Here is a 23230-nt window from a genome sequence, read left to right on the forward strand (position 1 = left end):
ATGCCTGAAGCAGTTTTTCAGGGAATCTTCATACAAATAAACGAGTCAGTGAATTGCAATATCTCAGTAGCTTTTTGAAAGTAAACAGAGAAGGAGTTGGTTGCAGCTGAAAAACTTACAAACTTAAATTCAGTAATTGCTTACTTTTTCTTATGCTGCTCTATTTGAAATATAGTTGGAAATCAAGGGTACTGAGATTATTAGATGTACCCACTGTATTAATTAACTTTTGCTGAATTCTGTTGGTTTCTTGGATGCCTTTGGGCAGTTACCAGAATGTCACATGAAAAATTCTAAATATATGGCAAAAAAAAAGAGAAATTTGTAACAAATTGCTGCCTGAACTGAAAAGGCAAACATATTTTGAAATAATTTCTCTACATATCTCGATACACACAGGGGATAAACACACATGTGTGTGCACATATACACACATCTATATTCCTATCCAAACATTTCTCTAAAGTAAAGAAGCTTATGTAATTATTTATTATGTTAGTATCATTTTAAATTCTTCACTCCCTGAATCGAGAATATGACAACTTCAGACTGCCCCGAGGTAAATCTTAGTACCATCTTATAACCTCCACTAATATAAATAAATTTGCAAGGAACTTTGACCAGCAATAGTAAATTTTGAAACTCACATCATTATTCTCCAGTAATTTTAATATTAACAACAAATTGCTACTGACTACCAATGTTAATGAAAAATGAAAAATTAAAACAGTTTTAGCTTTTAACACTTGGGAATGTAAAAGAAAATTGCTTGTTACATATTTTTCTAAAAAGATAAACAACTTATATTATGTGTGTCAAAAAAAGAATAATGTATGTCTGGACCTTATCATAAATGACCATGTTAAGTCACAGTTTCTTCCTGCCTGGAAATTAGGATTTTGGTTCACAAGAGTTCTAAAGTGTATATAAGCATTTGGTTAATTCCTGTTCCTTGTGAAAATAAGGTTCATTTACACTTGGAGTGAACAAAAATGAATAGTTTGTTATTATAATAAGACATTTAAGGACTTGGTAGCCAGTACCAGTTGTATTTGCAAGTAGATTCTCAGCTTTGCTCCTTTTTTTTTTTTTTTCCCCTCCAAAAAAATAAAGGTACAGTCATAGTTATTAATTTATTTTAAAAATTCTAAAGATGAAAAGTAGCATTTATACATATATGTCTTCATATAAATTATAAAACTCAAGTTTATCTTATAGAGTTTCATCCCCAGAAGAAGCATAAAGCACTTTTGTGGTACCTTCACCAGCACATATTTGTATTTGTATCACATCAAATCTGAGAAATGCAACAAGATGATACTGCATCCCAAAACCATACGAAAATATTCTGATGAAGTCTCTTTTGATGGATGTGCTCCATGGGATCACATGAATACTGCAACTTGACTGAATTTCAAATAAAGGAAATATGAAGGAATCCATCTCTCCAGTTCAGTAGGTATAAGAAACATCAGTGAACAGCAGACATCCTGTTTGAGGTCAACAGTCTTTGGAAGACAATAAGGAAGGACATTAAAACTGCAACAACAAAATCAAATAATAACAATAATGACATTAATGAGGTAAACTTCCCTAAAAAGGCCTAAATAGGCTGAGGTGTCAAGAGAGAGTTCTATTGTACATGACACCCAGATGTTTCTGTAGCCAGAGTTCAGCAAGCTGCACAGTAGAGGCAAACATACTTGCTTTGGACCCTATGCACATTTTATATTGTTTTGGATGTAAACTAGGGTCACACTGAACTGGGTGAAAAATATGGACAACTCCTACTTCTTGACTTCTGAAAGCTCTCAAGCCAGATCTCACCACTTTGGTGAAGAGGTCTACATCCTCAAGTCCCCAGCCTTGAATTGAAGTATCAAATCCACCAGCAGTAAATAGATCACTTTTGTAAATACAGGTAATTCCGAATCCATACTCCCTCCAAAATCCAGTTCTCTTTGTGAAGACAAAAGTACTGTCAGCTGGAGGGTTGCCTCCATATATTACTTTTGGATCATATTGACTAAAGATGATAGGGTAGTAAACCTGTTCTCCCTGAATAGTGTTATCTCTGCATCTCTGCAGGAAGCCTGGTGTGAATATCATATCAACATCACAGAACAGCAGCAAAGTGCCATTGTCAAAGTGAGATGAGGCCATTTCAAGACCTAAAGCTCTAGAAAACTTTCCTGCCATTGGAATTAGGGTCATATCTGCCTTAGGATATCTAACCTTGTATTCTTTTATTAGGTCTATGTGTTTGCTGGAGTCTTGATCCAGCTCAGAACTGAACAGAATTATTGCCAACTTTACATTCTGCCTAGGTATCAGACAAGTCTTCTCAAAGTTATCCATAAATCTTGAGAAAACGTCAAATCTTCCTGCAAGGGGGACAAGAATATGTATTTTCTTGTCACTGTGTTCCCCAATATCTTTGGTGCCCTGAAATGATGAGGAAAAAATCTTCAAGGAATTTGAAAGAAAAGACTGAGTGTCAGTATTGGTCTCCTCCAGCATGCTTCTTACATTCAGCTCCTCTCCTTCTTTGAAGAAAGGTTTGCTAAATAATTGCTGAAGGTAAGTGTGGCGTCTGACTGGAACTGTAACTTTCCTTCCTCTGTGTCTTTTGTATAAAAGCAGTAAATCCAGGATGTATTCCACTCCATGCAAAGGGTCCACCCTGCGATAGCCATACTGTATTTCCTTGAAATCAATGAGCCTACCTCTAGATCTAGAGTTCTCATTTATCATTTCCATGATTTGCATCACGGTGTCATCCAGTGCAGTCTGAAGGATGCTACTCAGGCTCTGCTGGGGTGGCTGGTTCTCCACCATTGAGTAGAGAAATTTTCCTGTCAGGAACTCCCACTCAAGGACTTCATTCCTTTCATGTGGCTGAAAATTATTAAAAGAAGGCATCATCCCCAGTTGCTGATCTTCTTTATTTACTTCACTGTTACTAAGCTTGCTCATTAGGGCACTTTCTCTATGGAGCTGGATGGTCCGATACCGCAGTTCAGAAATTTTGTGACTCAGTATGTAATTGTGCAGCCTGTATTGGTAGGCTGGACTTTTGTTAGGATGAAGTGTTATGGCTGTGTGAATCTTGCTGTTGTGAAGATCTTGAATGTAGCCCTTGCGGCTGTGTTCATAGTTTTCGTGAAACAACTGCTGCATCTAGAAAGAGAGGGAGAAAAAACATTTAAGTGGACATGCTTCTACATCCTACAAAAGGACACACATTGGTACTGTTGATCATTACCAATACTTATAAAGCATAGCTATTTTTGGGCACAAAAGATTAAAGTATGCTACTTGGCTTCAGTGATATCCACAGTAAGCAAATATTGTTCTCCAACCAAACAGAAATGCAGAAATCTTGGGTTTTCCTTTACATCATCAAACTGCAAAATTAAATGAAACACTTAACATATGGTCTTTTGGTAGTATTTCTGAGTTCCTATGGGCAGTCTGAATGCTGCTATGCACAAAACACTAAGCTGTCAACTACATCTAAATCCTTATTATGTTAGCAACTCTGATTATGTTTTTTAAGAGGACCTTAGATTTATATGTATGGAGCATAAAGTTGCATGTGTTTCCTACAGGTACACATAAATGGACAGTGCTACTTCGCATTCAAAAACAGAGTAGACTTGGTTTCAATATAACACTTTTTCCCTTTGAACAAATAATTTATTGACTGAAGTATAACCGTTGGAATATGTATGTTGGCAAGGATACATATATAATAGAGTACATCAGTTAGGTTATGGATCATGATGAGTAATTTCCATTGTATGTCTGTAGCGAAAGAAGATATTCTATTTATGTGAAATTAGTAATTGTAATATCTTCTAAATAATGAAGCATTTTATGGCTGAAGCACATTTCTACGATTTCAAGTATCTGGCCTTTATACCTTTCTGTGCTTGAGAAAATCATAAATCTTCATCTAACTTGGTTCCCTGCCTGGAAGAAAACTTAGCCCATTATTAATTTAATGTGCTGAATATTTAAGTGGGAAGTGATGTGGAGAAGTAAAATATTAACATCATAAGTACATTTAAGACCCATTGCTGTTTACTAAGTGAACACCTACTGACTCCCAGACAAACTGTGTTATTTCCCATGAATCATAGAATCACAGAATGCTAGGGTCTGGAAGTGATCTCTTGAGATCACCTACTATGACCTTTCTGCCAGAGCAGGTTCCCTTTAGTAGGCTGCACACAAAGCAGCAGATACATGAGTAAGATATAAATGAGCAGAGGCTGTCTTCTCAGCTGCAGACTGGTCTGTGATCAATACCTAAGGATAATAAGCTAATGAGATAGAAAACATTGTTTGAGGTACTATTGTAAGCTTGACCTATAATCATATTTTGAGATGGGTATTGAAACAAAATCAGTACAGTAAGACTTTCTGGTCTGCTTTTCCATTCCCTTGACATAGAAGCTGCTCAGCAGTCTGCATACTGATAGCTTACAAAATAGACGAGAGTTCATCTCTTTTTGATTTAATTTTTAAATTAACTGTCCTGCACTCACACTATATTGAGCCATTACTCAGCTGAGGAAGTGAACAGCATGATCTACGTGTCAACCTATTTTTCTCTTTTTGATTCATCAGTAAAAGAAAAAAAGGATGTTCAAATTAAGATTTTACTTCCTATGGTGTAGTCAAAAAGATTACACATATCTTCCTTCCATCTGATCTCATTAACTAAAGATTATAATTATAATAATTATAATAAATTAAAACTTAATTAACTTAATTAACTCTTAAACTAAACATCCAATTAAAATAATGTAAGCATGTCAGGATGTCTGTTACAATGTTTTTGTTACACAAAATCTTAATTACATTGCCATTACACTTTTTCACAGGCATACCTCTATTTTCTCACTGGATGGGATGAAAATTAATTAACATGAATGTACTCTTCCATCCTCCCTGAGAAAAAAATAAATCAAATCCAAGCCCACTGGGTTACATGCTTCATGGAGATGTTGAACTGAACAGTGATTCTTCATCCTCTCAGCAGTATTACATACCTTTAACAAGATACTTCATTGTTGGATTTCTGAATTGGGAAGTGCTGCTGATCAATAAAAAGAAAAAGTCTTCCAGCTATGGAGTGGTAATTTAAAACCCATTTTATGCTGCCTCATGTGCTGTTACTGAAAATGTTACTGATTTTAATACGCAGTTGAAGGCTTATGTTATTAAAAAAGTGGTATTACCCTTCTAGTGGGAATTTCTAATTCAAATAATATAATTCAAACAAATTTTTTCCAGCTAATAAAAGATTTGCATATTAATAGGCTCTTCATTAATAAGCTCTAGCAATTTTCTTAAAAAACACAGAAGCATGGTGGTTAACTAGAGTGTTGAAGGAAATAATTCTGATCTGTAGAGGACAGATGTTTGGTGTGATATTGGGAGCTTATTAGCATCAGGTTTGAAATTTCCCTCCCGCTCCCCAGCCTGGTGTTCACATGGGTGTGCAAATAACAAATAACACGAAGTCTGCCCATCTCCTGTCTGGCCATCTGGGTCTATTGATTCCACATTACAGTGTGTGTCCTCTGCATAAAAGGGAGAGAAAACCCAAAGCTGGTCAAAGAATGGCTTCTGAGGGAACATTGTAGTTTTTCCTTGGAAGGACTCCCGTTTAACTTTTTTCAACTACTCTGAGTTTGATTTTGGGGAAGACTTGCTTTGTGAATCCTGTCAATGAGTTCAGTATTGTCAGTCATTTGTATCTGTATGCTTATAGTTGGGATGGTCTAATATAACTGTCTCTAATATAAGGAGCTTATATTTGTGATTTCCTGTTGAATCTCAGACCTAACAGGAACAACTTGTTAAGAAATTCATAACGTACAGGCACTGTGTCTTTAAACCAAATCTGTCAAAGCATAATCAAATATACAGAAAGCAGAAATGCTTACCATAAAGATTCTGGAACAAAACAACACAAAACAAAACAGGATGACAAACTGGGAGGTGCAATGGGATACAGCAGTTTGCTAGGATTGATATAATTTGAGAAGTACTCAAAAGAAGCAAATTGCTAGTGAAAACAATTTAAAAATACCTCTTTAGACTAGAGATTTTATCTATACACCTGACATATACTATTCAGAAATTACTTAGCCTTTGTTTTTTGTTAATGGTTGGTTGGCTTGATTTGTGTTTTGAATGAAGAAATTAGGGCAGAAGGAAACAGGGAAAGGAGAGTAAAATCAACACAAAATGTAATTGTAATTTCTTCCTGTCACTCACTGTAAAATGTTACACCTTGAAGGAATGAGCCAAGAACTATGGAGAGCTGGGGCTATCTCTGTAGGATAACATTACATTTATTTTTAATATGATGAATATGAAGAAAATGGCTCCTCTGTCAAGGTGATAAATAGTACTGTTTCATCTTTATGGCATAATATATCATGATAAACTCTTCCTCACACAATTTCATTTTATTATCAACTTGAAAAATCATCACAGAGCTGTTTGAAACCCACCTGGCAGGCTTATTACGTTTGGCTTTTTGCATTTATGCCTACAGAGAATTGTTATTCCTCTTATAGCTGTACCTACCAGTTCCTACGAAGAGTGAAACTGCACAGTATTTTTTTTAAATACTAAAAAAATGGAATAGACAGTAGATAGTAACATTGAAGAGACATGGTAATAGGAATAACTTCATTTAAAAATGTGGCAAGGAAATTATTTTTTCTGGGCCATGACTGAAGACAAATATGAAATGTGAGGAAGCAAGCAGTAAGACACAAAGGGTACTGACAATTAAGTTGCACAAAAATAGGGTTTAGGAGGATGTGCTGAAAGGTTTGCGTCTGTCTCAAAACCATGAAGATATACCTTCTGAGGAAAACTATATTCTATAATGTGCAAATGACCTCACCCATACATGAAGTTCACAAATCTTATTAAAAATGAAGGAAGAAATAATGTATTGGAATGTCTTGCTAATAAGCTAAAATGTACCAGGTCTATGATTAGACACATGATTGGCTATTGTTGCTGACACCATTCTGAATATGCTGAACTGATCAATTGTTTGCTGAAAGACTTGAGCAAGCAAGCAGAACATTCAGTTATCTTCACTTTGGAAATTAGTTTTTAGTCTCTTCTTTTCAGTGTCAGCTGGGTTCTTCAACATTTAAAACATCTATCAACGTTCTTACATATAGCACCAACAGGAGTTTCATTCAAAAAGACTTCTAATATACACCTGTGTCACAATTTGGAGCTGCAGTGACCTCTTTCACCAAACAGGCATGTTGTATTTAATCTCTTTGTAAAAATAAAATAATGCTGCTAGTAACTCAGATTTAAGCTTTTTCATACTTACTTAACCTGGCTATGCAACAGCTGCTATATAGTAATGTATTTCAATCATTATGAGTCTGAATTATGGTTACACTGGTGAAACAGAGTAGGTCAACAACGTAACAATTAAAAAAAAACATGTAGCCAAAAGGATCTTTCTGTATGTAAACAATTAAAAAGCATGAAAGTTACATCAACTCACATCTATACTTAAATCAAATTGAAAACCTTCCCATTTTATTCTTTATTCAGCTTGAAGAAACCGTTGGCATATGAACTGGCCCTCACTTTTCTTTACATGGTATGCGTATACAAAGTAATTCACTACTAACCCTTTATTTAAAAATGCCCACATCATAACCCATAATGCATAATGACATGAAAGCTATTTTTGTATAAAATAGATTCAGAATCATAATCCTTGCATTTTCACCAATTCCTTTCCTGAAAATCCTTCCCATTCAAAGCTTCCCATGAAAGAGGAAGCAAAACCTTGATGCAACACACAAAGTAAGGAGTTCCCATAGACAGTTGTATATAATCACTCCTTTAAAATTGGCAATACAGTAGGTGTATTTTTGGTGCAGCCTGATTTCATACAGTTGACTTAGATTAAAAGCATGATAGGAAAAAACCCAACAACTTAGTATACGAAATTATCCAAAACCAGTATTTCTTATTAAAGATTTCAGATCCTCAGACAGAGTTTTATCATGCCTTCAAATGGATATAAATGTGAACATATAACTCTGCCTTGAAGGAGCTGAAATACCTTATTGAATATTTCCCAGGAAGATGACCCACAGTAGCTTTTTTTTAAGCTAAGCAACTTTTGTTTTCCTAGGAAAGCCACAATTGCCTGCTTTTGTTCACCTCTAAAGTCTTCACTTACCTGCAAAAACCTGAAGTTTAAAAAGATTAAGTATAACAACAAGCACCACTAAGTAGGACAACTTTTATTTAATAAGTTCAGAGAAGCAGTAGGTAAGAATTTCTCATTTGAAATGGATACTACCCTTTTTTTGGTTACCAGTCATATCCACCAAATTTAAGCAGGCAGGATCCACAAAGGTGCTTGTTTTCTGTAAATACACACTAAAGAAAAGATTTGTATTTTATAAACTGATTTTTCACTTGATCCCTTTATATTTATACCCTTCTATCTCTCTAACCCTAAACTAATCTCATGATTAGTTTAACTGACACTGACTGACTGCCAGACAGCTTTACTCCAGACAGCTCTGTATAAATAAACACAGAAGATAAGAAATAATACAGAATTGTTAGTGTAATGTATTCCCTAGTCTTTGAAAATATTTTCTACATGCTTATTGTATTGCATGTATAGACAACACACCTGCTTATCAGTTATAAGTCTATCTAAGTATATACAGAACATGTGTTTAGTGGTTTAATTTCAAATAAGCACAATACAATACAGTTCTGTTCATATAGGCTACACAAGATATCAGTGAAATGCATGAGTAATTTTCCAGTTTAGGATCAGTGAAAATTACCCAAAGTTGTCAGTTCAGACATTACAGTAAAAGCTGTTCAGTATATTCAAGCAAATAGATTTTTTAAGAACACTTAACTCTGAATCTCATGATACCAACACTATTTTTCTGAAGCTGTCAGATCCTTCAGAGTTACAGTAAGCACATCAACCCCCCCAAGCCCTATCCAATAGCTGTGGAGAGCTGCCTCAATAGACCTGAGAGCTAGCAAAAAAACAGGGCCCCACAAAAAACCAGGGCCCCACGATAAAAAGCAAGGCTGGCCAGAAACAGCAGCAAGGCAAGGCCTGCTGCCAGAAAAACGAAGATGAGGCAAGGCTCATTGCCAGAAGAGATAGTAAGTAATTTGGAGGACACCTGCTCTGAACATAGAGAGCATCATGTATTCTATCAACTCTTGGTTTTCCCAGAATGTTCTATTATGGGGAAAGTGGATCTAGCAATACCATGGTCTCTGTTTATTGTATCTTGCTTTTAAAAACATAGTCCACCTTATCGTGATGCCATGTTTACTCTGCCTGGCCTCAACTTTTTTCTTTCTTCTTATTTTTTCCTCACTGCGTTTGCAAGAATTAAAAAAGATGACCACTAAGCCAGCTGCACGATCTATCGCATTTCTATATGAAATGCAACAATGTGTTGCTTCCAGAAGCACCATGTATTGCAGTGACCATTCTAAAGTGATTTCTCAAGGACTGCAGACCACTAACCCAAGTATAGAAGTACATTTGTTTTTATATTAAAACTTGCAGGTATATTCTTTGCTAATCGCTGCCTCAACAATGGAAATTGCAAAATCTACAGCTACAAGGCTGTAGCAAGCTACAGCAAATGATATTCTCTATATTTTTGGGACAATTTATGAGTACTTGCATTCTTATGTATATCTGTCTACTGTATTTTCCATAGTTTGCAAATGGCTTTTAAATATCTCTTAGTTTGCTTACAAATGGTTATAAATATGTATAGTGAGAACAATCAGCACTATAGTCTCATGCTATATCACACAGGCAAACTTTTCAACTACTTTCACTATTGCCAAAAAGATTTATGGTGACTGCATACTCACAGCATCAATATGCTGATGAATTCCTACAATATAGAAGTCTGCTTGCTTAAAACAAAGGATCAAGCTATTGATAAGTCTTTGAAACCCTTTCCTTCTAGGGCAATGATGCTGGTGAAGGATCTAGAGCACAAATCACAGAATCACAGAATGTTAAGGGGTTCGAACGGATGTCTGGAGATGATCTATTCCAACCCCTCTGCCACAGCTGGTTCACCTACAGTAGTTGCACAGGATGGGTTCCCAGCAGGTTCTTGAATGTCTCCAGAGAAGGAGACTCTGACACTTCTCTGGGAAGCCTGTTCCTGTGCTCTGTTACCCTTTAAAAGAGCCCTTTAAAGAAGCTCTTTTGTTATGTTCCCATGGTATTTCCCTAATCTCATCAAAACATGATTTTATCATCATATTATTCTACCTCCTCATGCTTTTATCTGGTTTGAGGTGAGGATTCCTCACATATGAAACACTGTAAGAAAAAAACCCAACAATTTTCTGCAAGTTGAATTTTCTTTTCAGGTAACAGATGGTTAAGAGCAACTGAAGGTATGATAACAATACAGCAATCATTATTATTGTAGCACAAATGTCAGTTGAAGCACAACAATCTTGTAGATTATATGCACAATTCACAGAACTGTTTTTAATACCCTAATCCACAAACACAAAATAACACAACCTATTCTGCAAAAATTTCTTTTGTGTTCTGTAGTGTTCTTCAGACATACTATGCCTGTTTTCACTATGCTTGTTTTCATACTAAAGCAAAATATTTTCATACTAAAGTAATACATACTAAAGCTGTTACATTTATTTTCCAAATATTTCCACTGTTAATACAAAAAAGAAAAAAAAAAAGTGGTATTAATAAAAAAAAAAATGGTGATACAGGTCTGGAATTCATATGCAGCAATGAATGGAGGGAAGGAATGAGTGCATGAAAAGCTGAGAAGAGGAATTAGGTTCAAGAGAAGAGGAATGAAATGCAAGAGGACAACAGCAATTCATGAAGCTGGAAATATGAGCTCACTCCAAGAAAATGGAGTAAGCTGTAAAAAAAATGCAAAATCTTCTTGATTTTTCTAGATTAGGTGACAGGTGTTGTGTTTGTAGAATATAGCTGGATCTGGTACCTATTTCTTTCTAAACTTTGCATTTGTCTTTCAAGACAAATTTGAATAGCAAAATGTCCTATATTTAGATGTTCTTAGTGTATAGAACCTATAGAATTTCTAAACATAGAAGCAATATAATATCTGTGCATATAAAAAGTTATATTTAAACAGAATAACTTTCTTTCATATATATTTCTAAGATGCTATTGTAAGAAACACAAACTGATTATTGTTCTATTCTCCCAAAGAAAACAATACTTTTTCTTCTACATTCTTAGCATATTAACATTTGTAGAAGAATCTGTGAATCACAGCCCGTAAATGCTATTAGCAGTACAGACTAGAATTAAAAAAAATGCGATAAGCAGAGAAATAACTAGATTATGGAAAATTTTAAGATACTTGCAGTTTTGGTTATTTTTCTTTGCCAAGGCAATACTGAAAGAAATAACAGAATCAGAAAGTTTTACCAAGTACTTTTGATCTTTAGAAATTTCTAGCTTTTAAAGCCCAAAGAAAATCAAGAAGACCGAATTTGAAAATTGCTCTAATGACATGTAACAAGGGTTAGCAGTATTACCTATAAAAGCTTTTGCTACTTTTAGCATAACCCTCTAACTGCTACTTCAATAGTACATAGATTTTAGTTCCTTTTAAAATATAGCACTATCAGCATCAAGTCTTACAATATATAATTTCAGAAGAAAGATGTCAAAATTTGATTTGCTAGCAACTGTGAGCTGATTGTAGTTAGGTATTTCATCACTAAAGTAAGAGTTTTGCCCCTGTTGCCTCAATATCATAAAGAAAAAGTTAGAAAGGTATGTGTTACTGTTCTGAAAGAGATTTTTCTGTATTCTCAACCATAGAACTAATAGAAAAATCAAACTGTCTCTTCTTTGAATTTTGTCTTAAGATTGGATTGACATAGAAGAACATTTCTGATTTTTTCTGTCTTTAATTGGATACACATGGATATTATGAATCTTCAGGAAATACATAATTTCTTAATCTTTTAGAAGTGTAATCAAAATGAGTATATTTTAAAACAAAATATAGCTTTAGACATCGTGAATAAAACCTGCTCCTTTTTCTCCATCATCTGTGCCTCAATTAAAGGCCCTCCCTTTAAAGGAAAACCTATTGGAAAGGCATGAAAAAAAACCTATTGGAAAGGCGTATAAAAGTAAAATGAAAGAATTCATACACATAAAGTATTTTGCATATTTTAGAAAGATCTGTTGCATCACTATATAAAATTGTGCATGTAATATAGTTCTTATATAACTTCTTCGCATGATTAGTGAAAGAATACCTACAGGAAATTTGAATTTCCCTACAAGGCCATAGTTTCTTAATACTCTAAACGATCACTTGAAATAACATCAGACACAAGACTGCCTAACTAAAATGCGTGTACAATGGTGACAACCAATTTTCTTTCAGATCTGCCATCTGTACAGACAAGCAAACACCAGTTTCTTGCTTTCAGATGTATTTCAACTGGCCTTTTTTCCTTTTCATGTGCTATGGAAACCAATTTAAAACTCCTCAGATAAAATTAAGGCAGCATGAAAATCTTGCAGTTTAAGGGGAAATGACTTCCCTATTTTCTGCACTGGTTTTGAGAAAGGAATGACAGGGACCACAGCACCAGTGGCCATAATACAGGGATTGCAATTAGCTAAATTCAGGATATGGAGTCTAATATCAGGCTACTTAGGTCTACATGTTTAAGAGTATGCAACTGATTTACCTACAAAGTACATTTTATAATTCTTTGGCTTTGACTTGACTTCTGAAAATAGAGGTGAAGAACATTTAAGATTCCGGTAATTTAAAATGAGAACAGATTGGAGGAATTAAACAAGTAAGGACTTTAAAAAAAAGTGTCAAGGACAAAAAAATTAGAGCATTAAGAGGCAACAAGGCAGTACAAAAATGCTTAGCCAGATTAATATTTACTGCATATTACGTAAAGACGTCTGAATAACATAAACCCATAGATCTTAGAGCAAAGAAGATTTTAAAGTCTTAAGCTTATATATAGCAGCCTTCACAAAAAAAAAACAGGAGAGCAAATTAAACAGCCTCACTATCACTGTAATGATACGAAAATACTGTCATATTATTCAGCTTATTTCCAAGAGAGATTTCAAAATTGATGGCAAAACTAGTATTCTTGGTTTGCCTGATTCATAAACAGAAGAGTATTTAGGGCAACATCTGCCTGAATCTACCACCAAATGCTCTCTCTAGCAACAGTTTGTAAATAAATCTTCTTGGGTTTAAAAACTAAGCTAACTGATCTCTCCATCTAACTTCCATTCATGTCAGTGTCCTATAAACACAAAGGCATAAATCTACTCTGAAACACATTACAAAATACTTATTTTTGAGAGACTGTAGAAATAAATGAATAAATGCTGGGTTTCCCCCCCAGTGTTTCCTTCACTTTACTGCTGTGGTTGCTTTTCATTCCCATTAAAAATAGTCATTAGTTTGACTGTTTAATCCAGATTTGCTACCAAGGGACATAGTCTTTATGTAATTGGACACTCTACTGCATTGATTAGATTTCGGACTCTAAAAGACTGGGTTATATCCTAATCTTTTCACCTTCTTAACCTTTTTGCCTTTCCACACAACCCAAGTTTAGTAAAGGTGTTTGTAGCAATATAGCTAATGCTGTAAGAAAGCACAAAGAGCTACTGATCTTATGGTAGTATCATTAGGCACCAGAGATTCAGATTCCTCTCAAAGGGAAAAAAAATACAAAAGACTCTCCTACATTGTTCCTTTTCCAGTGACAATAGCTCCCAGAATCCTAAAGGTACAAATGTACATATAGGAGCTTTCAATTGCAGTACATTAGCCATAAAATTACAATATATTCTATATAGAGCATCACTGTAAGGAGAACCAGGTCAATTCTGTGCTGCTTTTGTTTCTGGTTTTTTTTTTACTCAGTCTCATATCCATGCATAATCAGATCCACCTTGCTGTCAAATACACATGATGAACATTATACCCACCACCTATGGAAAAATAATTTATTTTACAGGCAGGCGATCTAAGCCAACAGAATTTTCATAAACACAGAAACCACAGAACGTTTGTGGCATATAGAGTTCCCCTAGAAAATTCCTTATGCAACAGACAAGTATCAGTTTATCCTAGATGTTTTTCACTTCTCTGCTCTCAGGTACTAATTGGTTTTGGACCAAGGAGTGCAAATTTGCATGGATCACTGAAGTGGCTTAAAGAGCATGTGACATCCTCCCACCATACACACTATGTATTCATGACACCAAATACCAACTGTATATCACAGGATACAAACCACTTAGTTACACTCCCATAATCCTACAATTATTCTGTTTTTGCAAGTGGCTGCCACTCATAGCTCTACTCCGCTATTTCATTGACCTTGGCAGACAGCTCTGCAGGAATGACCAGCAGCTGCTGGGTCTCAGATCAGGGCAGACACCAAGCTCTAACAATGCACGCTGGGGATGCCAGCACTGCCTGTTTCAGTATACTCCCTACAGGCTCCTCAGCCAAAAAACAGTCAGGATATAGAAATTTCAATTATAGAAATGAACTAAAATAACAAACAAGAGAAAAAATGAGGTCTCATTCTGCTTTATATTTAGATTTGGAGTGTTGTGTCAAGATGTTAGGTTGTATCAAGAGGTACCTTCAATCTCCTGTGACCATGTTCTGGGTGTCTAGTGTGTTGGTGGGAGGGGGCTGCACAGTGCCATGTGCCCATCATGCTCATGTACAGCCTTTCCCAACCACCTCCATGAAGACACCATCCAGGACACAACCAAGCCCACTGGCCATGTCAGCGGTGCCTCTGCCAAAATATTGTTAAAGAAAGGCAAAAAACACTGGATGAAGAGAAAGGGAACAAAAAGAGTTGAAAAGCAGCAGAGAGAGTATCAAGGTCAGAGGAGTTGCCATGTTAACTGTCAAAAAATTAAACTCATTTTGCCCTTGCTGAGTTTGCTTTGCCTGTGTTGGCATCAGGTTAATCAGACTAACACAGGAATTCATCATGGAAGCAGGAACTAAGTAATCTTGTGAAATTTCCATTTCCAACCTGTAGACAACTCCACTCCTCAAAATACCTGCACTCTTTCATCTATAGACACTGGGCTAGGCATAGAGAGCAGTCACACTTCTTGTGCCTGCTGCTACTTGGTTTCACACAGCTGAGAAGTGTGTAAGAGCAGACTTAGTACTACTCTCAAGCCACTGAAGATGCAGAATTTTAAAGAGTATGTTGGGCAATCTGTAACTAAATGGTCCTAAACACTATCTTCAAATTCATAGCCATCTCTCCTAGAATGTCAATACACAGTGCAGACAAATATATCAGCTCTCAGAGAGTGACAGCTACTATTAAAAATACTTCATTGTCTTCAGAAAATATAATTACTTATAAAACAAACAAACAAAAAAACCCCACCCCAAAACTCAACCCACCCACTTTATGCTGAAGACCCTGTCTATTATGTAAACTAACAACTGTAAAATATTGCAGTATTCAATCCAGAACATCTGTAAAATCCTCTCACATAAAAGTGGAAGGACTTATAATTACACATAAAAAAAACAACCAACCAACCAACCAACCAACCAAAAAAACCCCACCCAAACCTATTTACTTGATTAATACATATGGATTTGCTGGCCTGGCATGTTTATGTTGACAGACAACATCTGTCATGTTACAATCTGAGCTATTATTTTATATATTAACTGCGAGGAAAAATTAGCCACTACTCATAGATGTCACATGAGGAGAGATATTACATAAATTAGTCACTCTGGGGATTTTTCTCAATTCTCATCAGTTGCCTTTCCTATCCTGAGCCTACTCTATCTATTCCCAATTTCAGATTACTACTTGATTATTTGCATTGTTATTTCTACATGGATGGATTCTATCTCTAATACATCTATTATCAGATTTTCCTTTATTAGGACAAGTATCTGACAAGCCTTTTTTTTTTTTCTTCCATTGATTTATACTCATTAAACTTTTTTATTCTTTATATGTAGACTCTGTATTTTCCTTTCCGGTTAACAGTACAGATATAATGAAAATAGAAATATCAGGGAACGGGAAAGAAAAAAGGAAAGAGTGCTTCAGTTTGAAATTGTTATCGAAAACACCAGTCATGTTCCACCCTCACCCCTAACCAATCATATGCCAGAATACTGCATTGAAAGGAACTGTAGCCATGAAACTGTGAGACAATATGACTTGCTTTCAGCATTATACTTAAGTTTCTGTTTTCAGGTCCCAATTCTACCATGAAAAGTGAGGTGGGTGGTGGCCTCCTCTCCCCAGTGACTAATGACAGGACAAGAGGTATGGGGTTCAAGTTGCACTAGGGGAAGCTCAGATTAGATATCAGGAAAAAAATTTTCACTGAAAGAGTGGTGAAGCATTGGAACAGGCTGCCTAGGGAGGTGCTGGATTCACCATCCCTGGAGGTATTATAAAAACAGGTGGGTGTGCTGTTTCGGGAGATGATTTAGTGGTTTAGGTGGTATAGGATGGATAGTTGCACTCAATGATCTTGAAAATCCTTTCCAACCACTATGATTCTATGATTCTATAAACACATATTTTTACTCTATCCCTCTTATGATTTGTGCCTGGAGCCAAAACTTCCTGACATTCAACCTCAAAAGAAATTAGAAGCATAGTGATTTTACCTATTATCAGTTTCCTTCCCTTCCCCATATTTCTCCCCGACATGACAAACCAGAAAACCAAAACCAAAATAAAAGGCATTCTGTCAAAGAAGGATCACAATGCCACTATTTGATACAGACCAAGCAGGCATCATGTCCCCCTAAGGATTTGGAAATGGCCTTGTACAGACAGGGGCCAAACACATCAGTTTAAGATTCAGCTGTCAATGTACCTCGCAACTTACAAGTCTGGTTAAGAACCACTAGTCCAACATTGATAGCTATCTGCACAATAAATGCCTTCCTTCCTCTACCAGTGCAATGGGTGTATTATTTTACACTTGAATTTAAGCCATTTATTGAAACAGTCTCTAAAAGACCTTCTGTGAAGTAAAGGGTTTTAATTTTACCTCCCAGATTTCTACCTATTTAGCATCAACTACTTAAAATTTGCTTTAATTCATCTATTTACATGCACTTCAGCCTACCAAACCTGTTTTAAACTCTTCCCCAAGGCCACTCACAAAAATATTGATCCACAAAATGAATTATGTTTCCTGTATTTTTTGTCTTTCATTGGACCATTTAAAAGGCAGTGCCACAAGGGCAAGTATGCATTAATATTAAAGAACCTGTCAGAAGAACCAAAACCACATTCATCATATTAACTATCATCCTTTATCCTTTATGGCAGTTGCACATTTCATCTATTTTCATCTAAAAAGATAGTCTTGCCACTAACCAGAATATCTGCAGAGAAGTAAGCCTGAATTTTAGTTATGGCACAGCAAACAAATTTCTTGGGTATGGCAGCACACCTTTATTATTGTAGATAATGCTATTGTTGCATGAAGTAATTTTTCCTGAAATTATTTCAGCATGGGAAGATTTGTTACACTGCGGGAATCCTTAATATCTTTTAATACCATTTTACACTAAAAAGAACACTGTTAAATGTGTATCATAAAACACAGGCAGTATTACAAATTTAATTTAATTTAATTTACAGCAAACTAAACCTATTTCTGTGTTGCCAATAATGAACTCCTAAAATACATAGGAGAAATTAAGAAAGTACAGGCAATTCTTATTCAAATATCACAATGTATTTTAAGAACTTGCAATGCAGAGCAAACAGATATGCCACACGCCTATTCAAAACCAAGTTCTTAAAAAGATTCAGCCTAAACTGGCAAGTCAAGTACAGCAGCACCCGGCCAAGGATGCGTATGTAGAAAAACTCAAGGTAATGCTTTAGCAACTTAAAGCACAACAATACTTACAACATGTCTGCATTAGTTATCACTGTTGAAAACTAAAAGACACAAGTAGAAATGAACATACTTGCAGCAACATGAACATGAAGTTCATGTTTCTCTTTATTCCTTGCAATCTGAAGTTTACATTCTGATGCATGCATTAAAACATAATTATGGTAGAAAGATATAGTATATATAGTATATATAACTACTTCTGTTGCAAGATGTGAAACTCTGTAAACAGTGGGCTGCAATTTACACTGTCACTTACCTCATAGGACCAAACACACTGAGTTCCTCCAAACCTTCTGACACACCTGCCCACCTCCACATCCTCATGAGTGGTGTACATTTCTTGAAGACATTCACTTATATGAGGCACCATCCTCCTGAGAACCTCCCGACTGAAGATCATTCCTGGCCCTCCCATGCAGAAATTTTCTCCAGGCTCCAGTCCGAGTTTTCCAAGTTCCTCAACATTACCCAGACCAGTCTGTCCCAAATACAGAGGTTTACTGCTGTTCAGTGAGCGAAGGAACTCCTCCAATTTTTCACCTGAAAAAGAGAAAAGATGACTGCTAGTTGTCTGCCCAGTCTAGCAGCTCTTTTTTTGTACCTCAAGTTTTTTAAAATGTAATAGGTACCCAAGACCATCATGGAAGATTACTTCCTAAGAATTATCCTATACCTAAATGAAAATATCTTTGGACGAGTTTAGCTTTCACAGGATTTTTTTAAATTACTTACCATTAGAATGACACATTCAGTCAAAGCCAGAAGATGATCAAAACTCAATTTGACCAGTAAACCCTGTTCTATTCGACTGATACTGATGCAAAGCACTCCATTGTTTTTTTTAAACAATAAAGAAGGGCCACTTGCCAATATAGTTCCAGGCTAGGGAGACAGGGAAGGGGAAACACCAGATATTATATTAGGATTAATTTTTTTTAAAGACCAGAGCAAATCTAAATATACCCTGATAAATACATTTTATTACAGAGTAATTGTTGGAACGAGACAAGACTCAGGTTCCTATTCAAAGTTTTTTCCAGTGCTACAATGTCTACACACCGGCAAGCAAGAACAACTCAAACAAAATGAAGTGACAGATACGGGAGTATACAGGGAACTTTTAATACCATAAGAAATCACACTCACAACCTTGGTTTATAATTAAAACTTCAATTTCTCTTGCTTTTATAAGAGCAGGACACCCTATGAGTAACAAAAACAACAAGCGCAGACCAAAAGTAAGGGGGCTCCAGAACTTAACTTTCTAATGGTGCCACAAAACTCACAGTGAAATAGGGCCAGTACTTTCAGAGGTACACCCTGCAAAGAAGCGGGGTAGCCTTCACAGGCCTCTGCATCTGTTCAGCCGAAGCGTAAGTAGACCACTAGAGTAGAGACCACGTAAGTAGAGAGCTTTTTGCTAGTGCTGAAAACATAATTTCCGACGAGCACCGAATCTGAGACCTCAGACTGAGCAGCAGCCGCAGCAGCGGGTATCGGGCCGGAGTAGCCCGCAGCTATCCACGCCGCGCCTGCCCGCTGCGGGCGCAGAGGTGGCGGAACGATGCGGGACTGCCCCCCGCAGGCTGAACAGCCAAGCGCGGCGGGAAGCGGTGCGAGCACCACTCCGCCTCTCCGCTGTCTCCGGCGAGATCCTCTCCGCCGGCCCGCAGCAGGACCGCGCCGCAAAAGAGCGGAAGCCGCAGCACTGAGATCGCACCCCCACACCCGCAGCTCTCCGAACTCGCTGCGGTCCGGCCACCCTAGAGGCGGCCTAGCATTGCAGGAGCACCATGATGTTCCCACTAGGAGCTCAGCGCCGGGATAGCAGCCTATACCCCTCTGCGTGCGCCGGTGTCACCTTTAATGTAGACGTCGTCGTCCGCTCGCATGAACCACTCGTATTTGTCGAGGTAGTGGTCATGCATGTACTTGATCATCATGAAGGACTTCTTCTGTGGTGGGTAAGAGTCGTCCACGCCGGGCAGGGCAACGACGGGCAGCGGAGGAAACCCGGGGGGCGCGGCGGATCCCTGGCTGGAGAAGAACTCAACGCGGCCCGGTACCGACTGTACCCACGTCCGCTGTGCAGCTACCGCTCGGCTGGCCAGGTACTTCTGGGCGGTCATCACGCCCACATAGAGGAAGTTGCGGAGCTTGACGCAGCCCGGGGCGTCTTCCCAGTCCCCGCTCCCGTTGTAGCTGCCCCTGGGTCGGCTGCTCCGCTTCTCGCCACTATCCTCTTCTTCTGGCTCCCCTTCCCGGCCGCCTGCAGGGCTGGAGACTGTGCCCTCCGCCGCCGTCAGCTCCCAAGGACTGCTCCTGAAACTCGTGCCTCCAAGCACCGCTGCTGCCTGCGGAGGCGCCTGCTGCCCGCCCGGTACCGCCGCGCCGCTGGCCGCCTTCGGTCCTACCGAGCGGCCGTGGTAGGAACAGAGGCGAGCGCCGCGCGTCTTCTGTTCGCTCAGCTCAGTCACTTTGGGGGCCATGAGCCAGGAGGCAGCGGTGAATCCCAGTATCAGCCCCACCACCACGTTCAGCCAGGGTCTCCGGTACCGCGCTGCCATGGCGTGGGCGGGGCGGCTCCCGCCTCCGGCGTTCCCTCTTCAACAGCTCGCTGGAAGCGACTCCAGTCCCGCGGCTGTCCCGGGCTCGGCGGCTCTCTGCGCAGTTCCCTCCGGGCTGCCGTACTGCTCCCGAGTCAAACTTATGCGGGCGAGAGGGCGGCGGCCTCTCCGCTCCGCTGGCACCACCGCAGGGGTTGCTCTCTCCGGGCCCCTCCACGCGGCACCGGTACCCGCTCTGCCCTCGCCGCCCAGCCGGCGGCTTCCTCTGCGTCTCCGGAGCGCCTCGCCGGGGAAGGAGACACCACCGCCGCCACTCCGGAAGGAAACGATTTTTTTTTATGCCACTCGCAACTCTCCCGCCCCCCCGGCCCCACCACGCTCTGGCGCCCCCCTACACCGGCCGGCCGGCTGGACGGGCGTGCCGCCCGCCGTGGCTCTTGTCCTGAGGCGCGCACCGGTGCGCCTCACTCCTGTCGCCGCGTCGGCAGAGGCCCAGCTCCCGTATGCGGCCATAGTTTCGCATCGCCCGAGGGTCGGCACGGGACGCCGGGTGGGACTATCCTGCCCTGTTTTTCCCTCCGAAGGGTGGTCATGGAAAGGCGGGTCAGGGGTATAGTGTCAAGAGGAGTGAAGCAGTCCTCTCTGCTCCCTGGCTCTGAACAGTTAACAACTTCACAGCCAAGAACAGTTGCCCTCCCTGACCACGTGTTTTTCTGTGGCGAGGATACCCACGGCCTCCGAATATCGGTAGTAGTTCTAGGAGGAGTTCCAAGATGCTGAGGCAGAGGCTCATCATCCTCCCGATCTCGGGGTCATTGCTCTGTCCACATCTCAGGATGACAGAGAACAGAAATGAAACTTCATTCAGGTCACTGTGCCTGTAAAGACAGCTTTAATTCTGATGCTTAAGATCTCTCATATCCCCTTGTATTGTCCAAGATGCTCTTCTCCTGGCAAAAGTCATAAATTTTTACTTCCATCCATTTGTCATTTCACTGAAATACATCCAAGTTACTGAAGATTCAGTAGCATATATTAAAGTGTTTGAAGGCAAAAGGAGCCATTTTTGCATGGGATTGCCTGACCCTTCACATGACTATTAACTGTCGGAGACATACGTCAAGGCAAAAGGAGGTGTATGGAAGCTGGTATTGTGTGATGCTAGGAAAAGTAATGGAATAGTCACGAGAAAAAAATATTGCAGCCTTTTTCTGAAATGAAATTGCTTCACTCATCTAGGAAAGAAAGTACCCTATTCTGCACAGCCTTTAACTATGAAAAAGTAATTTTCGGTTGTTCTTTGTGCCTCCACATGCAGTGAGCAGGCTGTTTGCTCTTTATGTTCATGAAATGTGTGAACACAAGGCTCAGGAAATACACCTGCTAGCTTCCCCATGGCTAAGTATCCTTTCCAAAGCAACCCATCATTAATTCCCTCTCTACATGTAAACAAACTGGAGAATTTATAATGCCAAACAGCATGGCACTAAGTACCAGGTATTCACTGTCACTACTGAAAACAGCAGCCTGTGCAATATGTCTTGACACATAAATACCATCAGAGATACCCTACAAGCAACAAGGTGACAAACCCTGGATCTGCCCTCAATGAGCTACTAACAGGCAACCAGCTAAGGTACAAGGTTGTCCTTCAAAAAGCCTTCCTCATGGTTTAGGGATTACTGGTATTATGTCTTAGCTTTCCATAGGTGTCTTCCACATATTACCAGCACCCAGGCTTTCCTTGCTCTTCCTCACAAAATCGCTGGGGGTTGCTGGGTCATGCACAGTACAACCTCCAGTAGTAAGAACTCATTTAAACCTACAAAACTGCATAATCACAGTATCCTAAAATTTGAACCTACTGCTATGAAGGTACACAGATAGAACATGTGACACTATCCTGCTTCCACTGCTTGTGTACACCCTGAAAATACTCCAATATCAGCTGGGTTGGATTTCCAGGAGTGACAGCACTCATTTTTCTCAAAATAAGCAGGCACACCAATGAGAGATGACCATTCCAAGATGAAAATGGACCTTAAGATGTTGTGTGTTACCAAGATAACTTATAAGGAGTTGAGTATAAAGATAATTGGGAGCAGAAATACTACAGGTGTACACCTGCATTTCTATGTTTAGTTCTGTGCTATACCAGTATACCAGTACACCATGGGGAAAGCTGTGAAAGAGCTGCAGGTTTTTATGACTACTTCCATAGGAGCAACAGTAGCTTCGTGTGGTTAAAAATACCAGTTGTGTACCTGTGTTCAGTTCCCAGAATACCTTTCTGATTAAACTAAGTAGTTGATCTAAAAACTTGTTAAACTTGGCATTATGAGTTCATGTCTACATGACTAGTTCATGATATAATGCATTTGGTAAGAATATTACACCAATTTCACACTGCATGTTTTTGGACATGATGAGAGAGGCCAGGCCAGGTAATCACTTCAAAAACTTGAAAGGCAATTTTGTGTAACAAAAATTGCATTAGGAATTTAAAAATCTGCCTCTGTCCACTGAATCGTGTGTTTCTCTTCATAATTTTAGGAGAGTCTCTTAACATTTCTGATTTTTCTCATATGAAGAAGATGGAAATGGAATCTTCTATTTC

The 23230-nt window shown here is 38.7% G+C and overlaps 1 protein-coding gene across 1 annotated transcript; it reads right to left on the reverse strand.

Annotated features, from left to right (window-relative positions):
* Positions 1–1197: 1197 nt before the first annotated feature.
* CHSY3 (chondroitin sulfate synthase 3) lies at positions 1198–20817 on the reverse strand. The gene is made up of 3 exons (XM_030468036.1): positions 19908–20817; positions 18303–18586; positions 1198–3180 (listed from the first exon to the last, which is right to left on the reverse strand). Exons 1-3 carry the CDS (start codon positions 20611–20613, stop codon positions 1621–1623), a joined length of 2550 nt encoding a protein of 849 aa, XP_030323896.1. The 5' UTR covers positions 20614–20817; the 3' UTR covers positions 1198–1620.
* Between the last annotated feature and the right edge of the window lie 2413 nt (positions 20818–23230).

Source organism: Calypte anna, chromosome Z, assembly GCF_003957555.1.
Source record: "Calypte anna isolate BGI_N300 chromosome Z, bCalAnn1_v1.p, whole genome shotgun sequence".
In the NCBI taxonomy this organism is placed as follows: Eukaryota; Metazoa; Chordata; class Aves; order Apodiformes; family Trochilidae; genus Calypte; species Calypte anna.

Bases quoted from the DNA above. Each gene is read 5' to 3' on its own strand.
- CHSY3 (XM_030468036.1), bottom strand. From the start codon at position 20,613: ATGGCAGCGCGGTACCGGAGACCCTGGCTGAACGTGGTGGTGGGGCTG. The intron at 18,587-19,907 runs GTGACACCGGCG...TCTCTTTTTCAG, and splicing joins CGACGACGTCTACATTAAAG to GTGAAAAATTGGAGGAGTTC. The intron at 3,181-18,302 runs GTAAGTGACAGT...CTCTCTTTCTAG, and splicing joins AGTGTGTTTGGTCCTATGAG to ATGCAGCAGTTGTTTCACGA.